This window comes from Prionailurus bengalensis, chromosome A1 (assembly GCF_016509475.1).
Source record: "Prionailurus bengalensis isolate Pbe53 chromosome A1, Fcat_Pben_1.1_paternal_pri, whole genome shotgun sequence".
In the NCBI taxonomy this organism is placed as follows: Eukaryota; Metazoa; Chordata; class Mammalia; order Carnivora; family Felidae; genus Prionailurus; species Prionailurus bengalensis.
Window position 1 is genome coordinate 136,677,460 of NC_057343.1, and position 26,027 is coordinate 136,703,486.

General features: G+C 42.6%; 1 protein-coding gene across 3 annotated transcripts; it reads left to right on the forward strand.

The window, feature by feature from the left end:
- Positions 1-68: 68 nt before the first annotated feature.
- Positions 69-26,027, forward strand: MARVELD2 (MARVEL domain containing 2). Of its 3 annotated transcripts, none has more exons than XM_043585839.1 (7): positions 69-209; positions 5,905-7,068; positions 9,624-9,659; positions 18,597-18,745; positions 19,170-19,341; positions 23,353-23,403; positions 24,228-26,027. In XM_043585839.1, the coding sequence occupies exons 2-7, from the start codon at positions 5,920-5,922 to the stop codon at positions 24,348-24,350; spliced, it is 1,680 nt and encodes a 559-aa protein (XP_043441774.1). In that variant the 5' UTR covers positions 69-209; positions 5,905-5,919; the 3' UTR covers positions 24,351-26,027. The 3 variants fall into 3 exon arrangements, with proteins under 3 accessions (XP_043441774.1, XP_043441723.1, XP_043441802.1); XM_043585788.1 differs by lacking the exon at positions 69-209 and adding an exon at positions 237-396; XM_043585867.1 differs by lacking the exon at positions 69-209 and adding an exon at positions 5,346-5,455.

Below are 26,027 nucleotides of genomic sequence, written 5' to 3' on the forward strand. Positions count from 1 at the left end.
CCTTTCCAAGCCATGTATGCGCATGCGCGGCGCGGGTTTGTAACAGCAGCTCTGAGGTGCGGGGGCGGTCCCCGACCCTCCCTGGCTCCTAGTGGGAGTCCGGTCCCGACAAAGCCGGGCGGGGCAAACGTGGCTCGGCTCCGCCCCGGGAGCTGAGCCTGGTTTCGGCGCCGCGGGCTGCGAGCGCGCTCTTCCCGGCGGCCGCGCAGGTGAGGGGGCGCGAGGGGTGGGGCCTACGTGATCCGGCCGTGGGCGGGGAGGGCCCGGCGGCCCCCGGCAGGTGCGCGGGTCGGCAGGGCGAGGCCGTGGGCTCTCAGCGCGCTCCTGGTCCTGCTGCGCTCTCCTTTCAGCCCCGCCATAACCTTCGGCCGAGACCAGACGGCGGCGCGGAGAGAGGTAAGGGCCACGGGGAGAGCGGGGCCAGCGCGTCAGGAGGGCCCCTCAACTAGCGCGCTTTCATCCAAGGGACACAGGTGCGCCGCGAGACGCACCCCGCGGGCCGCGAAGGCGCCGCCCTTCCCTGGCGCGGGGATCCTCCTATCCTGACCGGGGCACCAACTTAGTTCCGGCCGCTTTGGGGCGTCATCTCGGAAGACTGAGAATGGGTTTTCCCTGGGACGCGAAGCAGGAGCGCTCCCTGGGGTAGTTCCCTGGGGTGGGCAGAGCCGAAGACTGAACGGGATTCTGGGACCGGACGCGAAACGGCAGGCTCGAGGGAGACCCCAGCGAAGATGCTGGGTGTCCCATGGCACTCACGCGTGGGTTAAAACCCTCAGGGAGCTTTCCCAACCCCTAGGAAGAGCAGAAACATCTCTTGGGCCCAGCAAACTTTAAAGCTGGCTAAAGCGATGATTCTGTTTTTGGAGAGGCTACCGAGTTCGGTTGCCGTGTCACTTTCCTGGGGGAAACCATTTCTCCTCCCACCGATGTGGCGTTCAGAGCTGTGAGTTCCAACAGAATGGAGTCAGGGTCCAGGGGCTTGACCAAAACAGAGACCCACTGTGCCTCAGCATGCTGAATCCAAGTGGGCTCTCAGTGACACCCTGAACCATACAGGAGGGGTAGCCAGATAACTAACGTGATAAAATACCGCTGACTATTCCCTTCTAAAATCACGTGTTATGTTAATTGCATGATTCTTCAAATTTATTGTTTTTGTATTTTATTTAAACGTGAATGAGATAGTCTAATTCAAATGAGCCACTTTGCATTGATGAAGATAAGGTAAACCCATTACAATGAAGCACACTTTTTTTTTTTACCTGTGTGTTAAATTAAGCAAGGATATCCTTTACGTGGGTATGTATCAGGGTTGAGCGTCTGACTCTTGATTGCCGCTCAGGTCATGATCAGGTTGTAGGGTGGGATCCAGCCCCGTATAGGGCTCCACGCTCACTGTGGAGCCTGCTTAAGATTGTCTCTTTCTGCCCTTCCCCTGCTTGCGCGCTCGCTCTCTCTCTCGCAATAAATAAAACTTTAAAAACTATTTTAAAATGTAAACAAGTTTAAGAAAAAAAATTTTTTTTCTATGTTTTAAGACACAGATGAGCTAAATGACAGAGACAAAAATAATCCTTAATTGATGTCATTTGTAGAGCTGCCACTTTGGGCACCATGCTGGGACTTTCAGAGTTAATTCTCTAAAATTGGAGTACCCCAGGGATGTCTGGGTGGCTCAGTTGGTTAACCATCAGACTTGTGCTCAGGCCATATCTCACTGTTGGTGGGTTAAGCTTCACCTCAGGTTCTGTGCTGACAGCCCAGAGCCTGGAGCCTGCTTCAGATTCTGTGTCTGCCTCTTTTTTCTCTCTCTGCCCCTCCCCTGCTCATGCCCTGTCTCTCTCTCTCTCCCACTCTCCCTCTCTCTCACTCTCAAAAATAAACAAACATTAAAAAAAATTTTTTTAAGGGTTGTATTCATTTTTCAAAGACCTTGCATGAGAGGGGGAGGGGCAGAGAGAGAGGGAGACAAAGAGTCCGAAACAGGCTCCAGGCTCCAGGCTCCGAGCTGTCAGCACAGGGCTTGAACTACAAACCTGAGCTGAAGCTGACCTGAGCTGAAGTCGGACGCTCAACCGACTGAGCCACCCAGGCACCCCTAAAAAAAATTTTGTTTAATTGGAGTGCCTCACTAAAAGACCCAGAAATTTAGAACTCTCCATTTTCACCTATTCCTTGGGTGATTGTATCTAATCTATGGTATTACTTACCTTTCTGTGTGTGTACTGCCTACTGGATGTATCTGCCTGGATTTTTTTTTTTTTTACATTTTTTTAATGTTTTTATTTATTTTTGAGAGAGAGAGGGGGGCAGGAGGAGAGGCAGAGAGTGAGGAAGACAAAGGATCTGAAGCAGGCTCTGTGCTGATAGCACAGAGGGACTGGAACCCACAAACCCTGAGATCATGATGTGAGCTGAAGTCAGAAGCTTAACCGACTGAGTCACCCAGGCGCCCCTCTCTACCTGGATTTCTAATGGGTATCTTCAAACTCTTCAGACTGCTTATACCCAGGGTTAAACTGGATGGGTGGAGAAATGTTGCGTATGAAATGATCTCGTGTCTGAGATTTGCTTCAAAGCAATCTATTGGCAGAAGGAATAAGTAGGAGGTATAGAGGAAAGAAGATTGGTCATAAATTGATAATTATTGAAGCTGGTTGATGGGTACATAAGGGTTCATAATGCTATTCTTTCCACTTTTTATTATGTTTGAATGTTTCTATAGGAAAAAAAATTAATTCCCTGTATTTAAAAATCTGACTTCTTTTTATCTCCATTGTTATCACCGTGGTCCTTTGGACTAAATCTGTTGCCTCTTAGCCATTCTCCCTGTTTTCTCCCTTGTCTCCTGGAGCGTACCCTTGACATAGCATCCAGAGTGATCCTATTAAAACAAGTCAGATCCTGGGGCACCTGGGTGGCTCAGTGAGTTGAGCGTCCGACTTTGGCTCAGGTCATGATCTCGCAGTCTGTGAGTTTGAGCCCCGCGACGGGCTCTGTGCTGACAGCTCAGAGCCTGGAGCCTGCTTCAGGTTCTGTGTCTCCCTCTCTCTCTGCCCCTCCCCTGCTCACAGTCTGTGTCTCTTTCTCTCTCAAAAATAAAAATTAAAAAAATAAAATAAGTCAGATCCTGTCGCTTCTCTACCCAAAATGTTCCATTGGCTTTTCATCTCACTTCCAATAATAGCCAGAATTCTTTCCAATGGTTTTCAAGACCCTAGTGATTCAAATGGACTTAATTCTACTACTTACCCTCTCCTCTCTGTTACTACTAGCTGCCCCATTGTCCTCCATGACTTAAGAGTTCTTGAACTTGCTGAGCACTCCCACCTCAAGGCTTTTGCAGCGGCTGGACCTCCTGCAGCCTGGACTTCTTCCCCTGATAACCTGTCTGGCTTCCTCCTTCACATCCTTCATTTGTGTATTCAGATGTCATATTCTCTATGGAGACTTCCAGTGTCGTTCTATTTAGAATTATAATATCTTGCCCACAAAGTACCTTCTCACCATTCTTAGTTCCTTAGCGTCTGATCAGATGTCTTTCACTTCCCTTATCTATCATCTTTTATCCCTTCATTGAGATTTAATTTCCATGAAGGCAGGGATTTCAGTTGGTTTTGTTCACTGATACACTTTCAGTGTGCCTGGTACATGGTAGATGTTTGGCAAATATTTGTTGAATGATAGGTCTCCATTTTACAAAATAAAATAAAACAAAGCCTTAGTGGAACCCTGGGTGGCTCACTCAGTTAAGCGTCCTGCTCTTGGTTTCAGCTCAGGTCATGATCTCACGATTTGTGGGTTCAATCCCTGAGTCAGCGAAGAGCCTGCTTGGGATTCTCTCTCCCTCTCTCTCTCAGTCCCTTCCTGGCTGTCGCTTGCTTTCTCTCTCTCAAAATAAATTTAAAAAATAAACTTAAAAAAACAAAACAAAACAAAGCCTTAGGGGGTGCCTGGGTGGCTCAGTTAGTTAAACGTCTGACTTTTGATTTCGGCTCAGGTCACTATCTCATGGTTTGTGAAATCAAGCTCCACATCAGACTCCCAAGCTGACAGTGTGGAGCCTGCTGAAATTCTCTCTCTCTCCCCCCCCTCTCTCTCTGTCACTCCCCTGCTCATTGCTTCTCTCTCTCTCTCTCAAAATAAATAAAGAAACTTTAAAAAAAAAAAAAAAAAGCTGGGTCACCTGGGTGGCTCAGTTGGTTAAGCATCTGACTTTGGCTCAGGTCATGATCTCGCGGTTCATGAATTCGGACCCCATGTTGGGATCTGTGAGCAGCCTGGAACCTGCTTCAGATTCTGTGTCTCCCTCTCTCTCTCTGCTCACGCTCTGTCTCTCTCTCTCTGTCTCTCTCTCTCTCTCTTAAAAATAAACATTAGGGGGAAAAAAAGCCTTAGGAATTTCTAAATGGTTCAACACCATAAAGGCAGGATTCTTCATTTAAAATTTGAGACCTTCATGCTACCAAGTACAATGCTATATGGCCGGTGAGTCTTTAGCAAATACTTGCTTTATGAGGGAGATACTTGCTTTAGCAAATACTTGCTTCATGAGCAATATGAGGGAGAAATTCATTGTGTCTTAAACCTAGTAGTTACATTAGCAGAAAGTGTCCTCCTTTTTTTATACGTGTCCAGGTCATTGATTGTGTGAAAGAAATCAAACAGGTTTAGTGGAAGTGCTTTTTCTGTGCTTTATTTTTTAGGTGGCTCAAACCCCCTCTGAGATACTTTCTGAGTGTCATTATGGCAACAGCAGATCACCTTGAGGTGGCTGCACTGGAAAGAGTGACATACATGATATACATGGCTGTTCTGTGTTGTACTTTCGGGGAATCTTAAGCTTTGGTGGCTTTTTTTTTCCTCTGAGTTTTCAAATTTGAAAATCTAAGGGGCTCCTGAGTGGCTCAGTCGGTTAAGCGTCCGACTTTGGCTCAGGTCATGATCTCACTGTTCGTAAGTTCGAGCCCCACATCCGGCTCTGGGCTGACAGCTCAGAGCCTGGAGCCCGCTTCAGATTCTGTTTCTCCCTCTGTCTACCCCTCTGCTGCTTGCACTCTGTCTCTCGCTTACTATTGTCTCAAAAGTAAATAAACATTAAAAAAAATTTTCAGGGGCGCCTGGGTGGCGCAGTCGGTTAAGCGTCCGACTTCAGCCAGGTCACGATCTCGCGGCCCGTGAGTTCGAGCCCCTGTTTCCGATTCTGTGTCTCCCTCTCTCTCTGCCCCTCCCCCGTTCATGCTCTGTCTCTCTCTGTCCCAAAAATAAATAAATGTTGAAAAAAAAATTAAAAAAAAAATAAAAAGATAAAAAAATTTTTCAAAATCTAATATGAAGTGTTAATATTTTAGAGTGGAAGAAGCAAGTCCCCTACACTGACTTAGAAAGAAAGGTGCTCTTCACTCCCTCTGTTTATCAGACTGCTTCTCCCAGGCCTTTCCAAAGCAGATTTGAGGTAATGAAAATGAAGAGAATTTGCTGACCCGTCAAACTTTGGTATGCCCAAACTATTAAATATTTTGATTTAGATGTTTGAAAAAAGGATTCTATTTGGGATGTGTCAGTATCCTGTATTGTTAAAATTTGGTTTCTGTTATGGTATTTACAGTCCGTTGTTCATAGGGCTTGTAAGGTAAGTTAGACTTATAAATGTTTTAATTCAGAACTAAGATTTTAAATTTTGATTCCCCTTAAAATCATATAGAACGATGATGATATCCCTGGCTAGTATGTTACATATGTTTAAAATATACCTGTTTATATTAGCATTTTTACATATCATGATCGTTAGACATGATCATATTGGTTTCCTAAATATGATCATCTGCCATTAAGTGGATAAAATCAGCATCGTTGAAAGAATAAATAACTAGGCATAAGTGATAACTTTTTTCTTGGTCACAGGTGTAAAAATCACAAATGTCGTCCAGTGATGGAAGATGCACGATTCGGGACAGGCACTATGATGAGGTCCCAAGGGACTCACCCTATCAAGATGGCACCATTGGAACCCTCCAGACTCTTCATGACAGTGAGCTGGCTGTGAGCGCTGATCCCTTGCCACCACCCCCTCTCCCATTACAGCCACCATTCGGCCCAGACTTCTACTCAAGTGACACAGAGGAACCAGCCATAGCGCCAGATCTCAAACCCGTAAGGCGCTTTGTCCCTGAGTCCTGGAAGAACTTCTTCAGAGGGAAGAAAAAGGACCTGGGATGGGATAAGCCGGTGTCTGACATCAGATACATCTCCGATGGAGTGGAGTGTTCACCTCCATCCTCTCCAGCAAGACCAAACCACCGTTCACCCCCCAACTCCGACAAAGATCCTTACGGAGGGTCAGAAGGAACCTTCAGTTCCCCGAAAGAGGCTGAGGCAATGTTTCCCCACGACCCCTACGGTTCACTAGGCCGCCACACACAGACAGCCCGAACGTACAGTGAGAAGGTGGAGGAGTATAACCTGAGGTATTCCTACATGAAGTCGTGGGCAGGCCTGCTGCGAATTCTGGGTGTGGTGGAGCTGCTCTTGGGAGCTGGTGTCTTTGCCTGTGTCACGGCTTACATTTACAAGGACAGCGAGTGGTATAACTTGTTCGGATATTCACAGCCCTATGGCATGGGAGGCCTCGGTGGCCTGGGCAGTACGTACGGGGGCTATTACTACAGTGGCCCCAAAACCCCTTTTGTACTCGTGGTTGCTGGATTAGCTTGGATCGCCACCGTTATTATTCTGGTTCTTGGCATGTCCATGTATTATCGGACCATTCTTTTGGATTCTAACTGGTGGCCTCTGACCGAATTTGGAATTAACGTTGCCTTGTTTATTTTGTATATGGCTGCAGCCATAGTCTATGTGAATGATACCAACCGAGGGGGACTCTGCTACTATCCATTATTCAATACACCGATGAATGCATTGTTCTGCCGGGTAGAAGGAGGACAGATAGCAGCGATGATCTTCCTGTTTGTCACCATGATTGTTTATCTCGTTAGTGCTTTGGTTTGCCTAAAGTTATGGAGGCATGAGGCAGCTCGGAGACATAGGGAATACATGGAACAGCAGGAGGTAAGGAACTTCATAATCCTTCATTCATTTTTAATTTTTTTCCTGTTATTTATCCCCTTGTTAAATATACATCGTTCTTAAAACAAAAATTTTATAAAAGGCTTTTTAAAGTTTATGTTGTTTATTTTGAGAGAGAGAGCATGTGAGTGGGGTAGGGGCAGAGGGTGAGAGAGAGAATCCCAAGCAGTCTCCCTGCTGTCAGTGCAAAACCTGACACAGGGCTTGATCTCATGAACCATGGGATCATGACCTGAGCTGAAATGAGGAGTCAGGCATTTAACTGACCGAGCCACCCAGGTGCGCCCCCCCAACCTTTTTGTTTTAATGATCTGAAGTTCAAGAATCCTACCTCATTGACTGACCTGCTTTGGGTGGGATCACCCACTCTGGCGTGTCACTGTTCTAGAACATTGCAGGTAGGTACCAGATGTGTAAATACAGTCTATAGTTTGTCGATTGCATTATGTCTGTGATGCTTAAGGGGAAAACACAGCTACTGATTCTTACAACTAAGAATAAGACCATATTCAGTACAATAAATGTCTCCCCGTTAAAGTAAGTTTAAGAACAGTGTTGATTCTTTAATATGGTAAAGCTTAACTAAAAAAAAATAACTTTTCAATTATAAGGAGAAAGTGCTTATTTACATGTTGTGATGAGTGACACTTTATTCCGGTGACTTAAATAAAGTGAAGTAAGAATACAGTGAACCGGGGGCGCCTGGGTGGCTCAGTCGGTTAAGCATCCGACTTCGGCTCAGGTCATGATCTCACGGTCCGTGAGTTCGAGCCCCACGTAGGGCTCTGTGCTGACCGCTCAGAGCCTGGAGCCTGCTTCCGATTCTGTGTCTCCCTCTCTCTCTGACCCTCCCCTGTTCATGCTCTGTCTCTCTCTGTCTCAAAAATAAACATTAAAAAAAAAAAAATACAGTGAACCGTATTTGATTTTTTCAAGTATCAAGAGGCTGAGTGGTCATGAACATACTCTGAACACTTGCCTGGGCATTTTGATGTTTCATTCTTACTTTGGGGAAAAGAGTGTTCCCAAAATTAGAATGGGAGTCTGGCACTTGTTTTTATTTGTAGGATTTAACTAATTAAATATAAGAAGGAGGAGAATTAATAATAATAATATAATAACAATGCCTGAGGGATAAGATTATATAGAAGCCATATTTAAAATTTTTTGAACAGGAGCATCTGGGTGGCTCAGTTGGTTAAGCATCCTACTTCGGCTCAGGTCATGATCTCACAGTCTGTGAGTTCGAGCCCCGCATCAGGCTCTGTGCTGATAGCTTGGAGCCTGGAGCCTGCTTCAGATTCTGTGTCTCCCTCTCTCTCTGACCTGTCCCCATTTCATGCTCTCTCTCTGTCTCAAAAATAAATAAACATTAAAAAAAAAAAGTACTCAGTAACCTATTTATTTACTCACTGATCTGTGTATTTTGTGTTTACTCTTTTGCATGAATCTTACACATAAAACTTGACTAATTTTATAACAAGTACCTTGTGTTTGTACGATGAACCTCAACATGTTGCAATGTGATCCATACTCTCTCCTCACAATATATTAATCTTACTGGAACTCCACATAGAGTCAGGTTGTTTCTTTTTTTTTTTTTTTAATATTTATTATTTATTTTTGAGACAGAGAGACAGAGTGTGAGTAGGGGAGGGGCAGAGAGAAAGGGAGACACAGAATCCGAAGTAGGCTCCAGGCTCACAGCTGTCAGCAGAGAGATGATGCGGGGCCCGAACCCACAAACCGTGAGATCATGACCTGAGCTGAAGTCGGACGCCCAACCGACTGAGCCACCCAGGTGCCCCTAGATTCAAGTTATTTCTAAAGATTTATCTTAGCACATTAAGCATATTTCTTAATTTTACATCTGTGTATACAAAATAGAGAATTTCAGATTCAATCAGTATGAAATCCAGATAGTGAAACACCCACATTTCCTCATAATTTTATGTAAGTTAAATAACAACAGAGTTCTTAATGTTGTTTCAGACTTCTTTATGAATAGGATTATAATTATCGACATGATATACTCATTTCTTTTTCCTTTCTCAAAACTTGTTCCCATCAGACTTTTTCCAATGGTTGATGAGACTTGAATTACCCCTGCTATAGGAGGTGGTCCCAGTTTGGGTGTTGCTGTGACTCCTTAATAGTTAGAAGCTATTCTGGCCTATGGGTTTTTTCTGTTAATTTTATAACGGTCTCTATTTCCAGCTCTTTAATTGCACAAGGTATTGGGAGCCAAGAATAAATAAAATCTCTAGGTAATTCAAAGCACTTTACCTGATAGTCTCTATCATGTCTGTACTCCAACCCTGCTGTCTGTTCCTGACTGACTAGAGGTTATCGTTATCCCTCCTCTGGCTCTTCTCAAGCCAATCGAAAGTCGCCCAGGTGAGGGGGAGGAGCATCTGTCAAGCAGAGAACTGACCTCTGTGAAGTTGAGATTGGGCTATAAATGCAAATGGATGAAAATATTAACACAGTAGCCTCACACACCTTTGAAAAGTCATTTTAACTCTTTTTTGTTCCAGATAAGTGAGCCATCATTGCCATCAAAAAGGAAAATGGTAAGAATAAAGTTCACATTATTATTTTATGTCTAGATTTGTTAAATACTTCTCTCTTATCTGTTTACCTGCAGAGTAGATCATCTGTCTGTGAAAGTGTATCTATTACATTGAGTTCCTAACTGAACATGGAGTTTAACTTTCAACTTTTTTCTCATAATGAGAGGATCAAATTAGACATGCACATGGTGTTTATTGGGCAAAATTATGGCTTTTATAGTTTTTATAGTGTCTTTTCATTTTGTTAGTTGAACCCGTGAACAGTTGATTCTCCTTATATGTTTAAAATTTAATTTTTTTAAGTAAAGGAGATTCTCTCAAACTTTTTTTAGTCTCTTTAAAGTTCTTTGACATTCTTTTCTGACCTTCTCATCTTGTTTTCAGATGCTAAATTTTGTTGTGTCAGGAAGAAAATTCCTATTCCGGAATTTACTAATAGAGTGACAATAGGCAAAGTATTTAACTTTCCATGCCTTAATTTCGTCTGTAAAATTGGAATAATAATAATAATTTCTACATCACATGTTTGCTGAGAGAATTAAATGAGATGCTGTTATTATACTTATATACACATTTGTAAAAACCTAATATATTATCATAATTTTACCTCATTGCAAAGTCCTTTTTTAAAAATATTAGGTATTATTTCTAAGCAAGAGGTTGAGAGTCCAGACTTTGGATTTGTTTGTTTCTTAGAAAAGGGAGTATATTTACTTGGTTCAAAATTCAAAAGGCTCTCAAGGGCACCTGGGTGGCTAGGTTGGTTGAGCATCAGACTTTGGCTTAGATCACGATCTCATGGTTCATGAGTGCGAGTCCCACATCAGGCTCTCTTCTGTCAGTGTGGAGCCTGCTTCAGATCCTCTGTACCCCCCTCTCTCTGCAACCCCTCCTTCTCTCTCTCTCTCTCTCTCTCTCTCTCTCTCTCTCTCCTCTCAAAAACAAACAAAAAAAATTCAAAGGGGTCTTTAATACAAAGTCTTCTCTCACTCCTCTGTCTCAGCTTCCCAGCTCTCCCACTTGGAAGGAACCAGTATTATCAGTGCCTTGTGTTTCCTTTCAGATATCTGTTTATATTATACATACATATTACATATATACGCATATGTAAAATGTATATATATTTGCTTAACTCCCCCTTTCACACTGCCATCCCATACACAGTTACATACATCCCTTTTTTTTCACTTAACAATATGTTTCTTGAGATGTTTCCTTATTAATACATAAAGAAGTTCTGCATTCTCTTTTTATAGCTATATATATAGTATTGCATTATATGGATGTTACATAATTTACCTAACCATAAATAACCATTTATGGAACGCCTGGGTGGTTCAGTCGGTTAAGTGTCCGACTTCAGCTCAGGTCGTGATCTCACAGTTCCTTGGTTCAAGCCCCATGTTGGGCTCTGTGCTGACAGCTCGGATCCTGGAGCCTGCTTTGGATTCTCTGTCTCCCTCTCTCTATACCCCTCCCCCACTTGTTTGCTTGCTTGCTCTCTATCTCTGTCAAAAATAAATAAACATTAAAAAAATTTTTTTAATGACCATTTAAGTTGTTTCCAATCTTTCTCTATTAAAAACAGTGCTGCAGTGAATAACTGTATACATCCAAGTATATGCTTGTACATACTTCCTTCCAGATATGCGTAAGTGCACCTGAAAGATAAATTCTGAGAAGGAAATTTCTGGATTAGAAGGAATGCACGCGTTTATTTTGACTACCAGGTTGCCCGATAGAAGTTTTGCCAATTTGTGCTCCCAGCAGCACCACGGGCTACCTCACACCTTGACCAACACACTGTGTTAGGAAATTTGTTGAGATTTGTCAACCTGATAGGTGAAAAATGATATCTAATATAGTTGTAATTTACATTTCTCTTATAAGGAGTGAGATTGAGCATTTTTAATGTATTATGTTTGCTTTTCCTTCCCTGTTAAACTGTATCCTGTCCACTTTTTTACTAAGTTGCTAATTTATACAAGTCCTTTAAGTGAATGCATTTTAAAAATACCTTTTATAGGTTTTTGGGGGGTTTTTTGAAGTTTATTCATTTTGAGAGAGACAGATACAGTGTGAGCGGGGGAGGGGTAGAGACAGAGGGAGAGAAAGCGAATCACAAGCAGGCCCTCCACTGTCAGCACAGAGCCTGATGTGGGGCTCCAGCTCACAAAATTGTGAGATCATGACCTGAGCCAAAACTGAGTCAGTTAAGTAACTGACTGAGCCACTCAGGTGCCCAGGATCTTTTTTGCTTTTAAAGTTTATTTATTTATTTATTTATTTTAAGAGAGAGAGAGCATGAGCAGGGGAGGGTCAGGGGGAGAGGGAGAGAGAATCCCAAGCAGGCTCCGTGCTCAGCATGGAGCCGAATATAGGGCTTGATCCCACAACCATGAGATCATGACCTGAGTCTATATCAAGAGTTGGACGTTTAACCAACAGACCCACCCAGCCACCCCTATAGGTTCTTTTTAACTTTATTCTCTATATTATAACACAAATACTGTATGAAAATGTTTTATTCACAGTGAAGTAAGGGATCTATCTATCTATCTATCTATCTATTTTTAATGTTTATTCTGAGAGAAAAAGAACACATGCATACACAAGGGCAAGTAGGGAGGGGCAGAGAGAAGGAGAATGCCAGGCACGCTTTGTGCTCTCCGTGGAGATCCCACAAATAGTGAGATCATGACCTGAGCTGAAATCAAGAGTTGGACGCTGAACCACCCAGGTCCCCCTTCAAAATTTTAAAAGCTTTTAACGAATTAAACTAACAAATACTTCAGATCAGGGGTGCCTGGGTGGCTCAGTTGGTTAAATGTCCAACTCTTGATGTCGACTCAGGTCTTGACTTCAGGGTTGTGAGTTTGAGCTCTGGGCTTTGCGCTAGGCATGGAGCCTGCATACATACATACATAAAATTGAGATGAGCATTGTAAAGCTGATGTTTATTTCATTAATAACACTGGCCCTTTGAGATTTAGGTGCAGCTTCCCTAACTTACCTATGGGCTGCCTTCCAGTGTTAGTACTGAGACGTAAATAAGTTTGACCAAATGAAGAGAGCAGTCTTCCCTGTGGAGAGTCCTCATCAGAGCGTCTTGGGCAGACCGTTGCCGGTACTCTCATTCCAGGTTTCTAGTACCACCTTAACCCTTTGGGAAGTTCTACTCCCTCAGAGGGACTGACTCCAAAACTCTTGAATCCCACCCTGGCCAGGAATGACCATCATTGCTGCCTCTCAGCCCAATGAGAGTCCTAACATAGTGCTCACCACACGGAGAATAATCAAGTTTAAAAGGACTTTGGTTTAGAAGATGAATCAGGATTACAAAGGCTATTTATAACGAAAAGGGGTCTACAAACTTAACTTGTTAACTGGTGGTAGTGTAACGTGATACCAGAGTTAGCAAGTTAGAGTGCTAGCATTAAGAAGTATATTTCATGGGGGTGGCGCCTGGGTGGCTCATTTGTTTTGAGGGTCAGACTCTTGGTTTCGGCTCAGGTCATGATCTCTCGGTTTGTGAGTTGAAGCCCTGCTTCGGGCTTCACTCTGACAGCACAGAGCCCGCTTGTGATTCTCTCTTTCCCGCTCTCTGCACCCCTCTCAAAATAAATAAATAAACTTAAAAAAAAAAGTATGTTTCGGATCATCCTCAGGGACTTAATCTGTTTGCTTTGTGGGGGTTGAAGGTGGTGTGCACTTTGCAGATGTTGATTGTTAAGCAACAAGCTGGACAGGGCTGTTTAATGGGGCTGCATTGTGACAGCGATGTGGCAATGGTGGTCATTGTTTGCCATGGTGGAATTTATGGGCTTCCTTGTCAGTCCCTTTGAGGTCATGGGATTTACCAGTGGGGTTAAGTGCAGAGTAGAGTCCACCTGAAAGGTTTGGCTGAATTGGGGGGGAGTTGCCCCAGATGCTAGGGTGGTCAGCATCGTGGTTTGGTGAGAATGTGGCTAAAGCAGATTCCACAGGTAGGACAGGGTTAGGGAAATCTGCAAGCAAGTTCCAGAGTACCTCTTCCAGGCTGCCTTAGAAGGCTGGTACGCATCACGTCCAGGGTGTGTTGCAGGGTCCCAGCTCCCGAGGGGTCCTGGAATAGTCAGAAATAACCTTAGTGGAGTTGGAAACCCCATTCCTAGAACTCCTTTGAAAATCATGCCAATCCAGAGGCGCCTGGGCGGCTCAGTCGGTTAAGCATCAGACTCTTGATTTCAGCTCAGGTCATGATTTCACAGTTCGTGGTCCATGGGTTTGAGCCCCATGTCACGCTCTGTGCTGACAGCATGGAACCTGCTTGGGATTCTCTCTCTTTCCCTCTGTCTCTCCCCACTTCCACTCTCGTACATGCTCTCTCTCTCTCTCTCAAAATAAATTAAAAAAAAAAAAAAAAGAAAAATCATACCAATCCAGTTAATTTATACTCTTTCAAGATATGGTTGCTGAATGCAAAAGATGTCCTTTCATGGGGCTCTTTTCCTGGGAAATGAATCATTATGGATCTACAATTAGGTGTGTTCTAGAGGCAAACTTCTGTGAGAGGGAATCTCATGACTTAATTGAGGAATCTCTATTGGACTTACCTGCTAGAAACCTTTTAGAAAAGGTTGGATCTCCAGCTTCTCACTGGGTTTGATTTCCACCAGCTTCCTTCCCAGTTCTTAGTAAGAATTGGCAGCCTACCACAGGAGAGGCAGTAGTATGATGAACAAAATAAACTTTGGAATCAGGCAAATCTGAGTTTTATTACTAGTAACTCCATGATTCTGAGGAAATTATGCACCCTCTCTGAGCTGTCCCTTGTTTCCTGTCCCTTGTTTGGAGCTTTTTCCTAGGCTGTAACTTCTTATTTTGTATTTTAATAAATATACTTTTTGAAAAGCAAATAAGATCATTTTTAAAAATAAATACACAGACATAAAGTAAGATCAAACAGAGGCAGAAAAAAGTTCTAATAACTCCCTAAGTGCAGAACAGGTTTTTTTCCAAGCCAGAAAAGTGAGAATCTAATCTGAGCATTGAAGGTGATGGTGTGGGTTTGGGACCCGGGCCTCTGCACCATTGTATTCTATGCTCAGAGGGAGAGAGACTCAGCATTTGGACAAATGTACACTATTTCTAACTTGGCAGCATATTCAGCCCGTTTTTATTTAAAGCATTTTTTTATTGAAGTCGACACACACTGTTAATTACTTTCAGGCATACAACATAGCGATTCAGCATCTCTCTACGTTATGCTCTGCTCACAAGTGTAACTGCCATCTCTCACCGTTCAACACTATTTCAGTGTCATTGACTCTATTCCTTATGCTGTGCCTTTCATCCCCGTGACTTACTAGTTCCATAACTGGAAGCCTGCACCTCCCTCTCCTCTTCACCCATCTTTCCCCCCCTCCCCAATACATTTTTTAATTTGAAAAGCTTAGTAATTATAACCATAGCGTTACTTACCCCTTTGCTTAATTACTTTCTCTTGCCTCATGATAAAGCTTTTTTGATATTTGCTGACGACATTCATTTTTGCTAGAAGCAAAGAAAGGTCAACTGAAATCTTGGGCCATGTGTTTGTAGTCACGGATACGGTTTGAGAGTGACGTGTTCCAGGGCTGTGGAGCCCAACACATCCATCCGATAAAAGCCTAATGAGGGGCGCCTGGGTGGCTCAGTCGGTTAAGCATCCGACTTCAGCTCAGGTCACGATCTCGCAGTCTGTGAGTTCGAGCCCCGCGTTGGGCTCTGGGCTGACAGCTCAGAGCCTCGAGCCTGTTTCGGATTCTGTGTCTCCCTCTCTCTCTGCCCCTCCCCCGTTCATGCTCTGTCTCTCTGTCTCAAAAATAAATAAACATTAAAAAAAAAAATTAAAAGCCTGATGAGGTTTTGATTCTCTGTCTTATGTGTGCTTTCAGATTTTTTTTTTCTCAATAAGGTTTTCTGAAACTTAGGGTCAGTGACATTCACCCAAAAACAAGAGCATAAAAACAAAAAAAATTAAAGCAGATGACAGCACGGAAACTACTGTGAAACTACTCTGACTTCTTTAAAACTCCCTTTTTATTTATTTTTTTAAGTTGTTTTTTTTTTTTTCATGTTTATGTATTTATCTTTGAGAGAGAGACAGAACATGAGCGGGAAAGGGGCAGAGAGAGAGGGAGGTACAGAATCCAAAGCAGGCTCCAGGCTGTGAGCTGTCAGCACAGAGCCCGAAGCTCTGCTCAAACTCACTGACCATAAGATCATAACCTGGGCCGAAGTCAGATGCTTAGCCAACTGAGCCACCCAGGCGCCCCTTAAAGCTCCCTTTTCAAATTAAAAAGTGAATCTTACAACTAGGTATAGGCAAGTAAGGAAAATGAATAGTTCCTGCTTGAAAAACTTGACCTAGACGCAAACAAACAACAACCGCCCTCCTATGGACTCTCCTGCCCACTGTGACTGCCTGGGCAGAATTTATGATTTTGACCTGGAAACCCGAGTTTGGTACCTGTGACTGCCGCTAAGCTCTAGAGAGTCACCATGCTCCATAGCTCCTTCAGTGAGCTGTGTGGGAAATGGGTTGTTAAATATTTAAAAGCTAAGAAGGGATGCCATGAAATAGAGATCCATTTATTTAAGCCAAAAAAGGTCCCCCTAATTTAATACCATGATTCACTATCAAGATCAAACACATTAAGAATTCAGTAGGATGAAGAAATGGCATCCCAAGCAGTGGAGAACAAAGGAGAATAAATACTAACCTCAGGAGCTATTCCCTGAAATACTCTTGTTTAATCTCCTTTCCTTGGGGTTTCCTGCTCTGCACTTGAAGTCTTGCTGTTTGGGGCCCAGTAGCCAGGCATGCCTTCTGCACCAAGATGATCTGGTTCCCCTTCCAGCTGTCACCCTGGGTGCCTTGGGCCCAGCTTCTCCTCTCCAACCCTCCCCCAATGCTGGTTTAGCAGCCTCACCATCTAATGTGTGAGCTAATCTTAAACCAAACCTCAGAGGCAGCCTCAGAGATAGGGAAATCAGGAAACAAAAGGATTTTAAAGCTGCCTGGTAAGGTAAAGAGCAAAGTTTTAAAATCCTGTGTTGCAGTTTGTTTTCAGCCAAGTTGCCCCCTGCCCAAGCTGCTCTCAGTTTAGTTCAGCAAGTTTAATTCAGCAAGTGTCTGCTGCAGTCCCAAAGAGGGGTCAGTGGAGGGGGGCTTTCTGCTCTAATGAGAAATCAACCGTTTCTAGCATGCTGTCAGAATTAAGGCTTGAACAGTATGCATTTATGTAAACCTTCCTTGTGTTATTCCTTAAAACCCCAAAAAGTTCTGGGGTTTTTTTTGTTGTTGTTTTTGGGGGCGGGCAGGGAGAGCCTAAGCAGGGGAGAGGGGCAGAGAGAGACAGAATCTTTAAAAAAAAATTTTTTTAATGTTTATTTTATTTTTGAGAGAGAGACAGACAGAGGAGGCATGAATGGCAGAGGGGCAGAGAGGAAGGAACAGAGAATCCGAAGCAGTCTCCAGTCTGTGAGCATAATGTGGGGCTCAATCCCAGGAACTATGAGATCATGGCTTGAGCCGAAGTCAGATACTTAACCAACTGAGCCACTCAGGTGCCCCCAGACAGAGAAAATCTTAAGCAAGTTCCACTCTCAGTGCAGAGCCCAACACTGGGCTCAATCTCATTACCAGGAGATCGTGACCTGAACCAAAATCAAGAGTCAGATGCTTAACCGACTGAGTCACCCAGGTGACCCCAAAATTCTGGGTTTTAATTGTGGCTTTTCCACTTCCCAGCTGTGAGGCTCTAGAAAATATACCTAACTTCTCTGAACCTTGCTTCTTTCTGTGTAAAATAGAAACCCCTCTCCTGGCATCCACAGGCCTCGCCAGCATGGTTGGTATTCTGGGCACTGCCCAGTGGGGTTCCTGAACAGTCTCTCCCCAAAGCTACATACCCATGTTAGCCTGCTCATTCTAGAATGGGTTCCCCTGGGCCTTTGCATCCCTGCTTCCCATATGTCGGTATTTTAGTGCTTGAAAGCGTGTCCTGATACTTCCTCTCTGGGCCACTTCATTTTGTGCTGTTTCCCTCTTTTGAAATGTACCATTTTTTTACTAAAAAGGCCTCTATGAACTCTCCAGTCTAGAAACCAGAATGACTTAAACCAGGGAATCACAGGTTCAGAACTCTTGGACAACTGAAAGACCTTCACTGCCTTTCCCTTGGGTTTGCTTGTTTTCCATTTCAGGTAATGAAGACAATGTAACTTGTTTCCCTTTCTGACCTACTCAGTGGCTACTGGTAGTTCATTCATCTCAAGTTCCCCTGTCATTTTTTCTCTTGCTGTTTAAGTAGCCTTGTTCCATTTTCATCTCTGAATTTCTTTTTTTTTTTTTTTTTTTCAAGTTTACTTATTTATTTTGAGAGAGAGAGAGTGCATGTGAGCCAGGGAGGGGCAGAGAGAGGGGGAGGGAGAGAATCTCAAGCAGACTGTCAGTGCAGAGCCCAATGCGGGCTCAATCTCATGAACCGTGAGATCATGACCTGAGCTGAAATCAAGGGTCAGATGCTTAACTGACTGAGCCACCTGGCGCCCATGAACTTCTTATTTTGAACTACATTTTGTATTCTTTTATAGCTAATTGAGGCATAAATCCTAAATAAACTACTTAAGACCCTACATTTAACATTTCATCCTCCACATTTGACATCCACACGATTGTTTTGTACTGTTATGTACTCCTGTATTGCAGTGTGGTTCCCTTTAGCCATTACAAAAGCATTCAGAACAACTTTGTGACTATAAAACCTGTAATTCTAAAGCGAAGTATTAATTTCTGCTTCTGCTTCCTACTCCTTCTCCCCACCATTTTCTTCTAAGAAATAAAGTCGTGGTTTTGTTCTTCTTCTGCGTCTGTTTACAAATAAATCCTCTTTTCCTCCCTAACTGCAGTGTGAAATGGCCACTGGTGTTGACAGACAGAGAGACCAAGAAGCTAATTTCAAAGAATTGAGACCAACAAAAATGAAGCCTGAGCTACTAAGTGGGCACATTCCCCCAGGCCACATTCCTAAACCTATCGTGATGCCCGACTATGTGGCGTGAGTGTCTAAGTCCTTCTTCGAGGTAGAAATGGAGAGATTCCATTTGGGCGTTTCATTTTCCTGTTTGTCTCCAAGCTAATGCTCTCTGCTTAAGATCATTTGTATCCAGGGGCGCCTGGGTGGCTCAGTCAGCCAAGCGTCTGACTTCGGCTCAGGTCATGATCTCACGGTTTGTGAGTTCGAGCCCTGTGTCAGGCTCTGTGCTGACAGCTCAGAGCCTGGAGCCTGCTTCGGAGTCTGTCTCTCCCTCTCTCCTTCTCTCCCTCTCTCCCTCTCTCCCTCTCTCTCAGCTGTTTGTTCCCTGAGAGGTAGTACATTGAATTGAAGATACGGTGTGGTCAGTAAGGAAAGAGCTAAGGTTATTTCCCATTCAGTCCGTTTCAGTGAAAAAGTTACATCGCTGGGCAATTTTTTCCCGCAGAAAATACCCTGTGATTCAGACAGATGATGAACGAGAACGCTATAAAGCTGTGTTCCAAGACCAGTTTTCAGAGTACAAAGAGCTTTCTGCAGAAGTCCAAGCCGTCTTGAGGAAGTTTGATGAGCTGGATGCAGTGATGAGCAGATTGCCACGTTGTTCGGAAAACCAACAGGTCAGTACCCACAGTGCCTGGGAGGAGCACTGTAAGAGGAAGCGTAAAATCTAGGAGGAGCAGTGAGAGAGGAAGCGAAAAATCTGAGCTTTCTTCAGGTCGATGTGAGGAAGCCATAATAACTGGGTACATTTGCTGTCTGTGTCTGGGAAAGTCATTTGAGATCTTCGAAGGGACTAGTCAGGATTACAATTCACATTATATAATTTTGTGTCTTTTGCCCTCAATTACTAAATAATTATACACAGTTATAAAACAGTCATTTTATTTTTTTATGTAAGTAAAATGTCAGTGTTCCTCAGGTCCGTACTGAATCCGTCAGGGTCCCAAAGGAGACGGATGGCACACTCCAACTAATTTGAAAAAGATTTATTCACACAGGGGTGGGTGTAGGGGAGCTACCAGGGGTCGTGCGTTCTCCAGGGATAAGTAACAGCCAAGCGGTTACCACCCCAGGTCCAAAGAACACAATGGTAAGGACAGAGAGTTGATCTGAGCTGTTAGCTCATCCCATCAGACTGATAACCATGATTGTGACAGAGGGAACCAGGGAGGAGATGCCAGTCACCAGGGACTCAAGCATTTTCTGTAATGCTCTGGAGTTTGTTGGGGGGGGGGGGGGGTTTGCATGTTAATATTTCTGAAGTCAGGATGCCCTGATAATCAGTGGCACTTTTTTTTCTCAGATGTGCATTTTTTATTGAGGCAAAATTCACATCTAAAATTCACTCTTTTAAAATGAACAATTCGGTGAATTTTAGTTCATTCACAAAGTTGTATAACCATTACCACCCCCTAATTCCAGAACGTTTTCATCACCCCAGAAAGAAACGCCATACTCATCAGCACACACTCCCCATTCCCTCCCCCCTCCAATCACTGACCATTGTTAATGTACTTTTTGTCTGTATGGATTTATTTCAAACTCTTCATATAAATGGGATGATTTAATATGTGGCCTTTTGTGTCTGGCTTCTTTTCATAATGTTTTTAAGGTTCATTTATATTGTAGGAATATTCGGGATTTCATTCCTTTTTATGGTATTTATTCCATTGTATCTATATACCATATTTCATTTATCCATTTATCAGCTGATGGACGCTTTGGTTGTTTCTAGTTTTTGGCTGTTATGAATAATGCTATGAACTTTTGTGTGTAATATCCTATCCTTTTAAAAGACAATGTGTTAATCTATTATTCATATAATTCAAATTTTTAATTTTAATTTTTTTTATTTCAAAAAGAGAGAGCATGAGCAAGGGAGAGGGGCAGTAGGAAAGAGAAAGAGAAAGAATCTTAAGCAGGCTCCACAAACTGTGAAATGATGACCTGAGCCAAAATCAAGAGTCAGATACTCAGTCGGCTTTACCACCCAGGGATCCTTGTAATTCAAATTTTTAAAACTCACGCAGCATTTTTAACAAATGTCAAACAACTCAATGTATGTATGTAACTAATATATATATGTAGATATAGTGCTCCTGAAATCCATATTGACTGAGCATCTTTGTTTTGACCACAAACTTTTTTTTTTTAATTTTTTTTAACGTTTATTTATTTTTGAGACAGAGAGAGACAGAGCATGAACAGGGGAGGGGCAGAGAGAAAGGGAGACACAGAATCTGAAACAGGCTCCAGGCTCTGAGCTGTCAGCCCAGAGCCCGACGCGGGGCTCGAACTCACAGACCGTGAGATCATGACCTGAGCCGAAGTCGGACGTTTAACCAACCAAGCCACCCAGGCACCCCGACCACAAACTTTTTTAAAAATTTATTTTTTAATGTTTTTATTTATTTTTGAGAGAGAAAGAGAGAGAGAGAGAGAGAGACATAGAGCGCGAGCAAGGGAGCAGCAGAGAGAGAGGAAGACCTAGAATCCAAAGCATGCTCCAGGCTGTTAGCGCAGAGCCCGCTATGGGGCTCAAACTGAAGAGACGTCAGATCAAGACCTGAGCCAAAGTCAGACACTCAACCGACTGAGCCACTCAGGCGCCCCAACAATAAACTTTTAAGTGTACATTTAAATCATTTGTAATTACGAGCTCTCTAAGCCAAAATAACCAGAGTAGTACATTTTCCCAATCCTGGAACAATGGAATGGTGTTATCTGTGACATACTGGCACCAGGAAGCAGGAGAAATCCAGCAAATACTGTAGGTCAAGGGTCAGTTAGTACCACTTGAAAAACAAGCAAGGTCCATAGGTCCAAGAAGGACGCCCAAATTTATAGGCCCTTAAAGGAGTGCAGGAAGGAATGAGCAGGCCCCAGGAAACTGGATTGGCTCAGGCTGGGAAGAGCAAGCTGGTTGACAGATAAGATGCTGAGCAATCCAGTTGTGCAGTGGAGTCTTCGAGTCTAGACCCAGTGGACTCCAGTGTATGGGCTTTGTGTGATGGGCAAGGGCTCAGGCATGTGGGTCTGCAACTGAGGGGTATAAAGTCCTAATTCTGGTAGGGGCTGAGACTCGGCCTTCCCATGATATTTCTGTACAGTATCAACAATAGTCATTTCCTCTGGTTTGTACAAAGCATGGCAAGTAAGTAACCAGATGAAAAGGCCACAGTCTCAGTGTCTCCTCTAGTTCTTATCTAAAGTAGAAATATTAGGGGCACTGGGGTGGCTCAGTCGGTTGAGCGTTCAACTTCAGCTCATGTCATGATCTCGCAGTTTGTGAGTTCAAGCCCTGTGTGGGGCTCTGTGCTGACAGCTCAGAGCCTGGAGCCTGCTTCGGATTCTGTTTCCCTCTCTCCCTGCCCCTCCTCCACTCTCACTCTGTCTCTCTCTCTCTCAAAAATAAATAAACATTAAAAAATTTTACAAATAATAATAAAATAGAAATATTAATTGTATCACAAAATTTAACATCTCCTCGGCCACAGGCTGAGCTTTGCCATGGGTGGGGGCCTGCCAGGCCCATTTATTTCCCACCAGGTCCCCAGGGAGGGGCGTTTCCAAGCACAGCGGGCCCATTTGCAGGCACACGTTCTCTCACAAACCTGGTTGTGTGCCCTTGAAAAATTAATCACATAACTTTTCTAAGCCCACAAAATAGAAATAATGCTCAAAATAATCTCTCTGGTCCTCACTATCTGAAATTCAGTTTCTGTGACAGACTCTAGGAGAGGTTTTGCAGCTCTTATCTGTGCTGTGTCTCCAGCACAGCACCTCTGGCCCCAGGCAGCTAGTTTACTTCCAGGCCAGGACCCATTCATACAGGTGACAGTTGAATTACCAAGGTCATCTCGATGCTGGCAAAGGATGAAAACACAATTGAAACTCATACAAAAGACACTGAAGAATCAAAATGTATTGCAAAAAGGATATGGGTGGGTGATGAAAAAAATGTTCTCGGGAGGCTTTTAGAACTATAAATTATTATATTTTCTCTTTTATGTATTAGGTTTACAGTGTTTGACAACTCTAAAGCACTGGTTTACACAGATAAATGAGGGCATTGTTCTAGTAATCTGTTCTCTTTGGTTCAATCCATTAAGTAACTTCATATTTACTATAAAACTTAAAGTTAGAAGGAACCTTCTATTAGTTATTTTTGAAAATGAATAGTCTCAACCTCTTAGTCCCGGTGTATAATGTAGTTATTACATACCGAGCACTTTATAAGTATCATTTCAAATAAGTACAGCTTCTCACAACCTTATGAGGCCCTCGTGGTTATTATTTCCATGTTCCCAGTAAGGAAAGTGAGCCTCAGGATGAGTAGCTTGCTCAGGGTCAGACACCTGGCAAGCAGTGGCCCTGAGACTCAGTTCTGGTTTCACACAGGCGGGGGCCTTTCTCTCTCTTCACCCCTAGATCCCAGTGTGTGGTGAGTGGTAAACCCTCTAATCTGTATCCATTGAATTGAATTTTAGTGTGTGAATATTTTCATTATAGTCTTAGATAAAAATTATTTTTTGTTCTAATTCCCAGTGTACTTCTGAGACATTCTTGAGATATGATTTGAGTAAATCCTGGTGTTTTAATTCAAGTATACAATATATTATTTTTAGGAACATGAAAGAATTTCAAGAATCCATGAAGAGTTTAAGAAAAAAAAGAATGTGAGTAAAACCATTTTCTTCTTCAAAGTATTTTCTTATCCAGGTGCCGTGGTGAGCTGACAGACCTTAGATTCTCTCAGCTAAAGTAGTTCTTTTTTAATATTTCTTTCTTTTTTTTTTTTTTTTTTTTTTTTTTTACTGTTTGTTTATTTTGAGAGAGAGAGAGAAGGAGAGAGAATCCCAAGCATGCTCTGTGCTGTCAGTGCAGAGTCTGACCCTGGGGTCGATCCCACGAGCCTGGGAACATGACCTGAGCCAAAATCAAGAGTCAACGCTCAACCAACTGAGCCACCCAGGCGCTCCTCTTTTTTAGTATTTGTTAAGATGGTACTTACTAGAGAACATGAGTAGCTCCTGAATACCTTTTCTTCTCTTTGTCTTCTGTTACATTCTGGTTTAGCAACCTAGGGAAATGAACACCCGATACAGAACTTTTCACTGACATTTCCTTCAAAAAGATTAAGTTATTTTATGTTTGTCACTCCATCCTTAACTTAATTGCACAGAGAAGTAGAGCCTGGAGAGAGCTTTTATTAATCTTTTTCTGCACTTATTATTTGCTCCTTGATATAATTTAAACCACGAAAGTTAAAGTTGTCTCAGCTCACTGTATTTCCCACTCAATTTTGCTGTGAAACTAACACTATTGTAAAAAGTAAAATCTATTTTAAAAATGTAGAGACATGGTCTTCTTATCAGGAAGATTTTGAAATCTGTTGCAGAAACTCTCCCATGAAGGGTCATTTTCTGGATGATAATGTCTGTTTCTGTGTTCTTCACTGAGGAAACTGGAGGCTGAAATAATGGCTGTGTTTCTTTTTCAGGATCCTACATTTCTGGAAAAAAAAGAGCGCTGTGATTATCTAAAGAATAAACTTTCTCACATAAAGCAAAGAATTCAAGAATATGATAAAGTAATGAATTGGAATGTACAAGGTTATTCTTAACCCTTGTTTGAAACCACTTTTTTTTTATATTAAACTGACTATTTATTTACTGTCTTTTTCATGCTAGTCTACGATAGAGAAAAGCATGTGCTTCCGGCATCGGCTTTTAATTGGTGTAGCCAGTCAGCCATGTTATGATAGTATGATTCCACTTGACACATTTCAAAACAGATTCGGATTTACCAAGGGTAAGAAATGGTATGTTCATCTGTGTACATTTTATATTTATCTTGTTAAAAGTAGCTTAGAGATCATACCCTTGCGGTGTGATGGACACAAAGAGTATCAATTCTGGTGCCGCATTTTCCTTTTTCACTCAGGCCACGCCTGGCATTTCTCTAGGACACATTTCTCTTCCAGCCCAAGTGTGATTTCTTCTCTTGAAAGGGATTTGAATCTGAGATCCACATTTTTAAGTCTTATGATCTTGGGCAAGTTGCTTAATCTCTCTGTGCCTATTTTCTCATCTGTAAAAATGGAGCTAATAATAGTGCCTCCCTTGTAGGGTTGTTAGGAGGATTAGATGAGTTAATATTTGTAAAGCACTTAGAATAGACCCTGGCACATTATACGCAGTACCTTAGAGTGTATGAAATCTGTAGCAGTGATTGTGACACGAACAAACTAGCAAGGAAAGGTTTTTAATGGGCAAGTTCAGCCAGCTAACCGCAAGTCCCACGTGTCTCATGAATTTCTTTCTTTGCTGTTAATAACTCTTAACCACACGTAGCCTTAAGCGGATGCTTCCTTGTGGATCTGTGTCCATTGGGGTCCACCACATCTTTCCTCTCGTTCATCAGTGTCACTGGGCACATATGTCCACATCCCCACAGCCCAGCCATTACTGAATGTATACAGGAATTGTATACATTGTTGCATTTTCTGTCCTGTTTGGGTGTCCCTCTAAGGCCCCATGATCTTACTTTTACTTGGGACCTCCTTTTGACTTATTGTGATGTTTCGTCTTCCTAAGCATTATCTTGGCTTTGGGGCTTTATTCATGAAAAATGTTTTGTTTTTATCAGTATGAACAGTGGACTACCTGAAAAAATGTTTTTAAAAAATCACTGTTACTATTGCTATTCCACAGCATCTATCTTGGAGATAGTTTCCTAGGTGCAGAAGTACAATTTCTGCTTAACGTAGCTGCCATTCAAACAAGTGATGTTCAAAGAATTTACTAAAGTGATGAAACCAAAGAAAAGCATGTGGAAAAGCAAGAGGCTTAAAAAGTGTTGCATACTAAATGGACTTCCTAGTTTTTCTTTATCATTGAAATCTTAGTGTTTATTGTTAATATTTTAATTCCATGGCTCTCGGACTATGCTTTAGGCCCTAAGCAACTTAGCAGGTGACACCTAGGGAAGAGTGAGGCCCCTATAAAGTCCCCTCAACTGCAACAACTTCACCTGTTTTACATATTGGGGCTCCATGTTAACATTTCACTTAAGATGCATACCAGTGCTTTAAGAAGAGGAAAAGTAACATGAAATAATGCCATTTTGATAGATTATAAAGAGTTAGATTTGTATTGAAATGAAGTGTTAGATTTAACTTTGTGAAATTTAATTTAACTCTAATTATAAATGTTAACCTTTGAAAAACCAATGTTGTAACACTGACTTTTTAAATTTTTTATGTCAATACCTGGGCATATTAAAATTTCAATTACTTGTT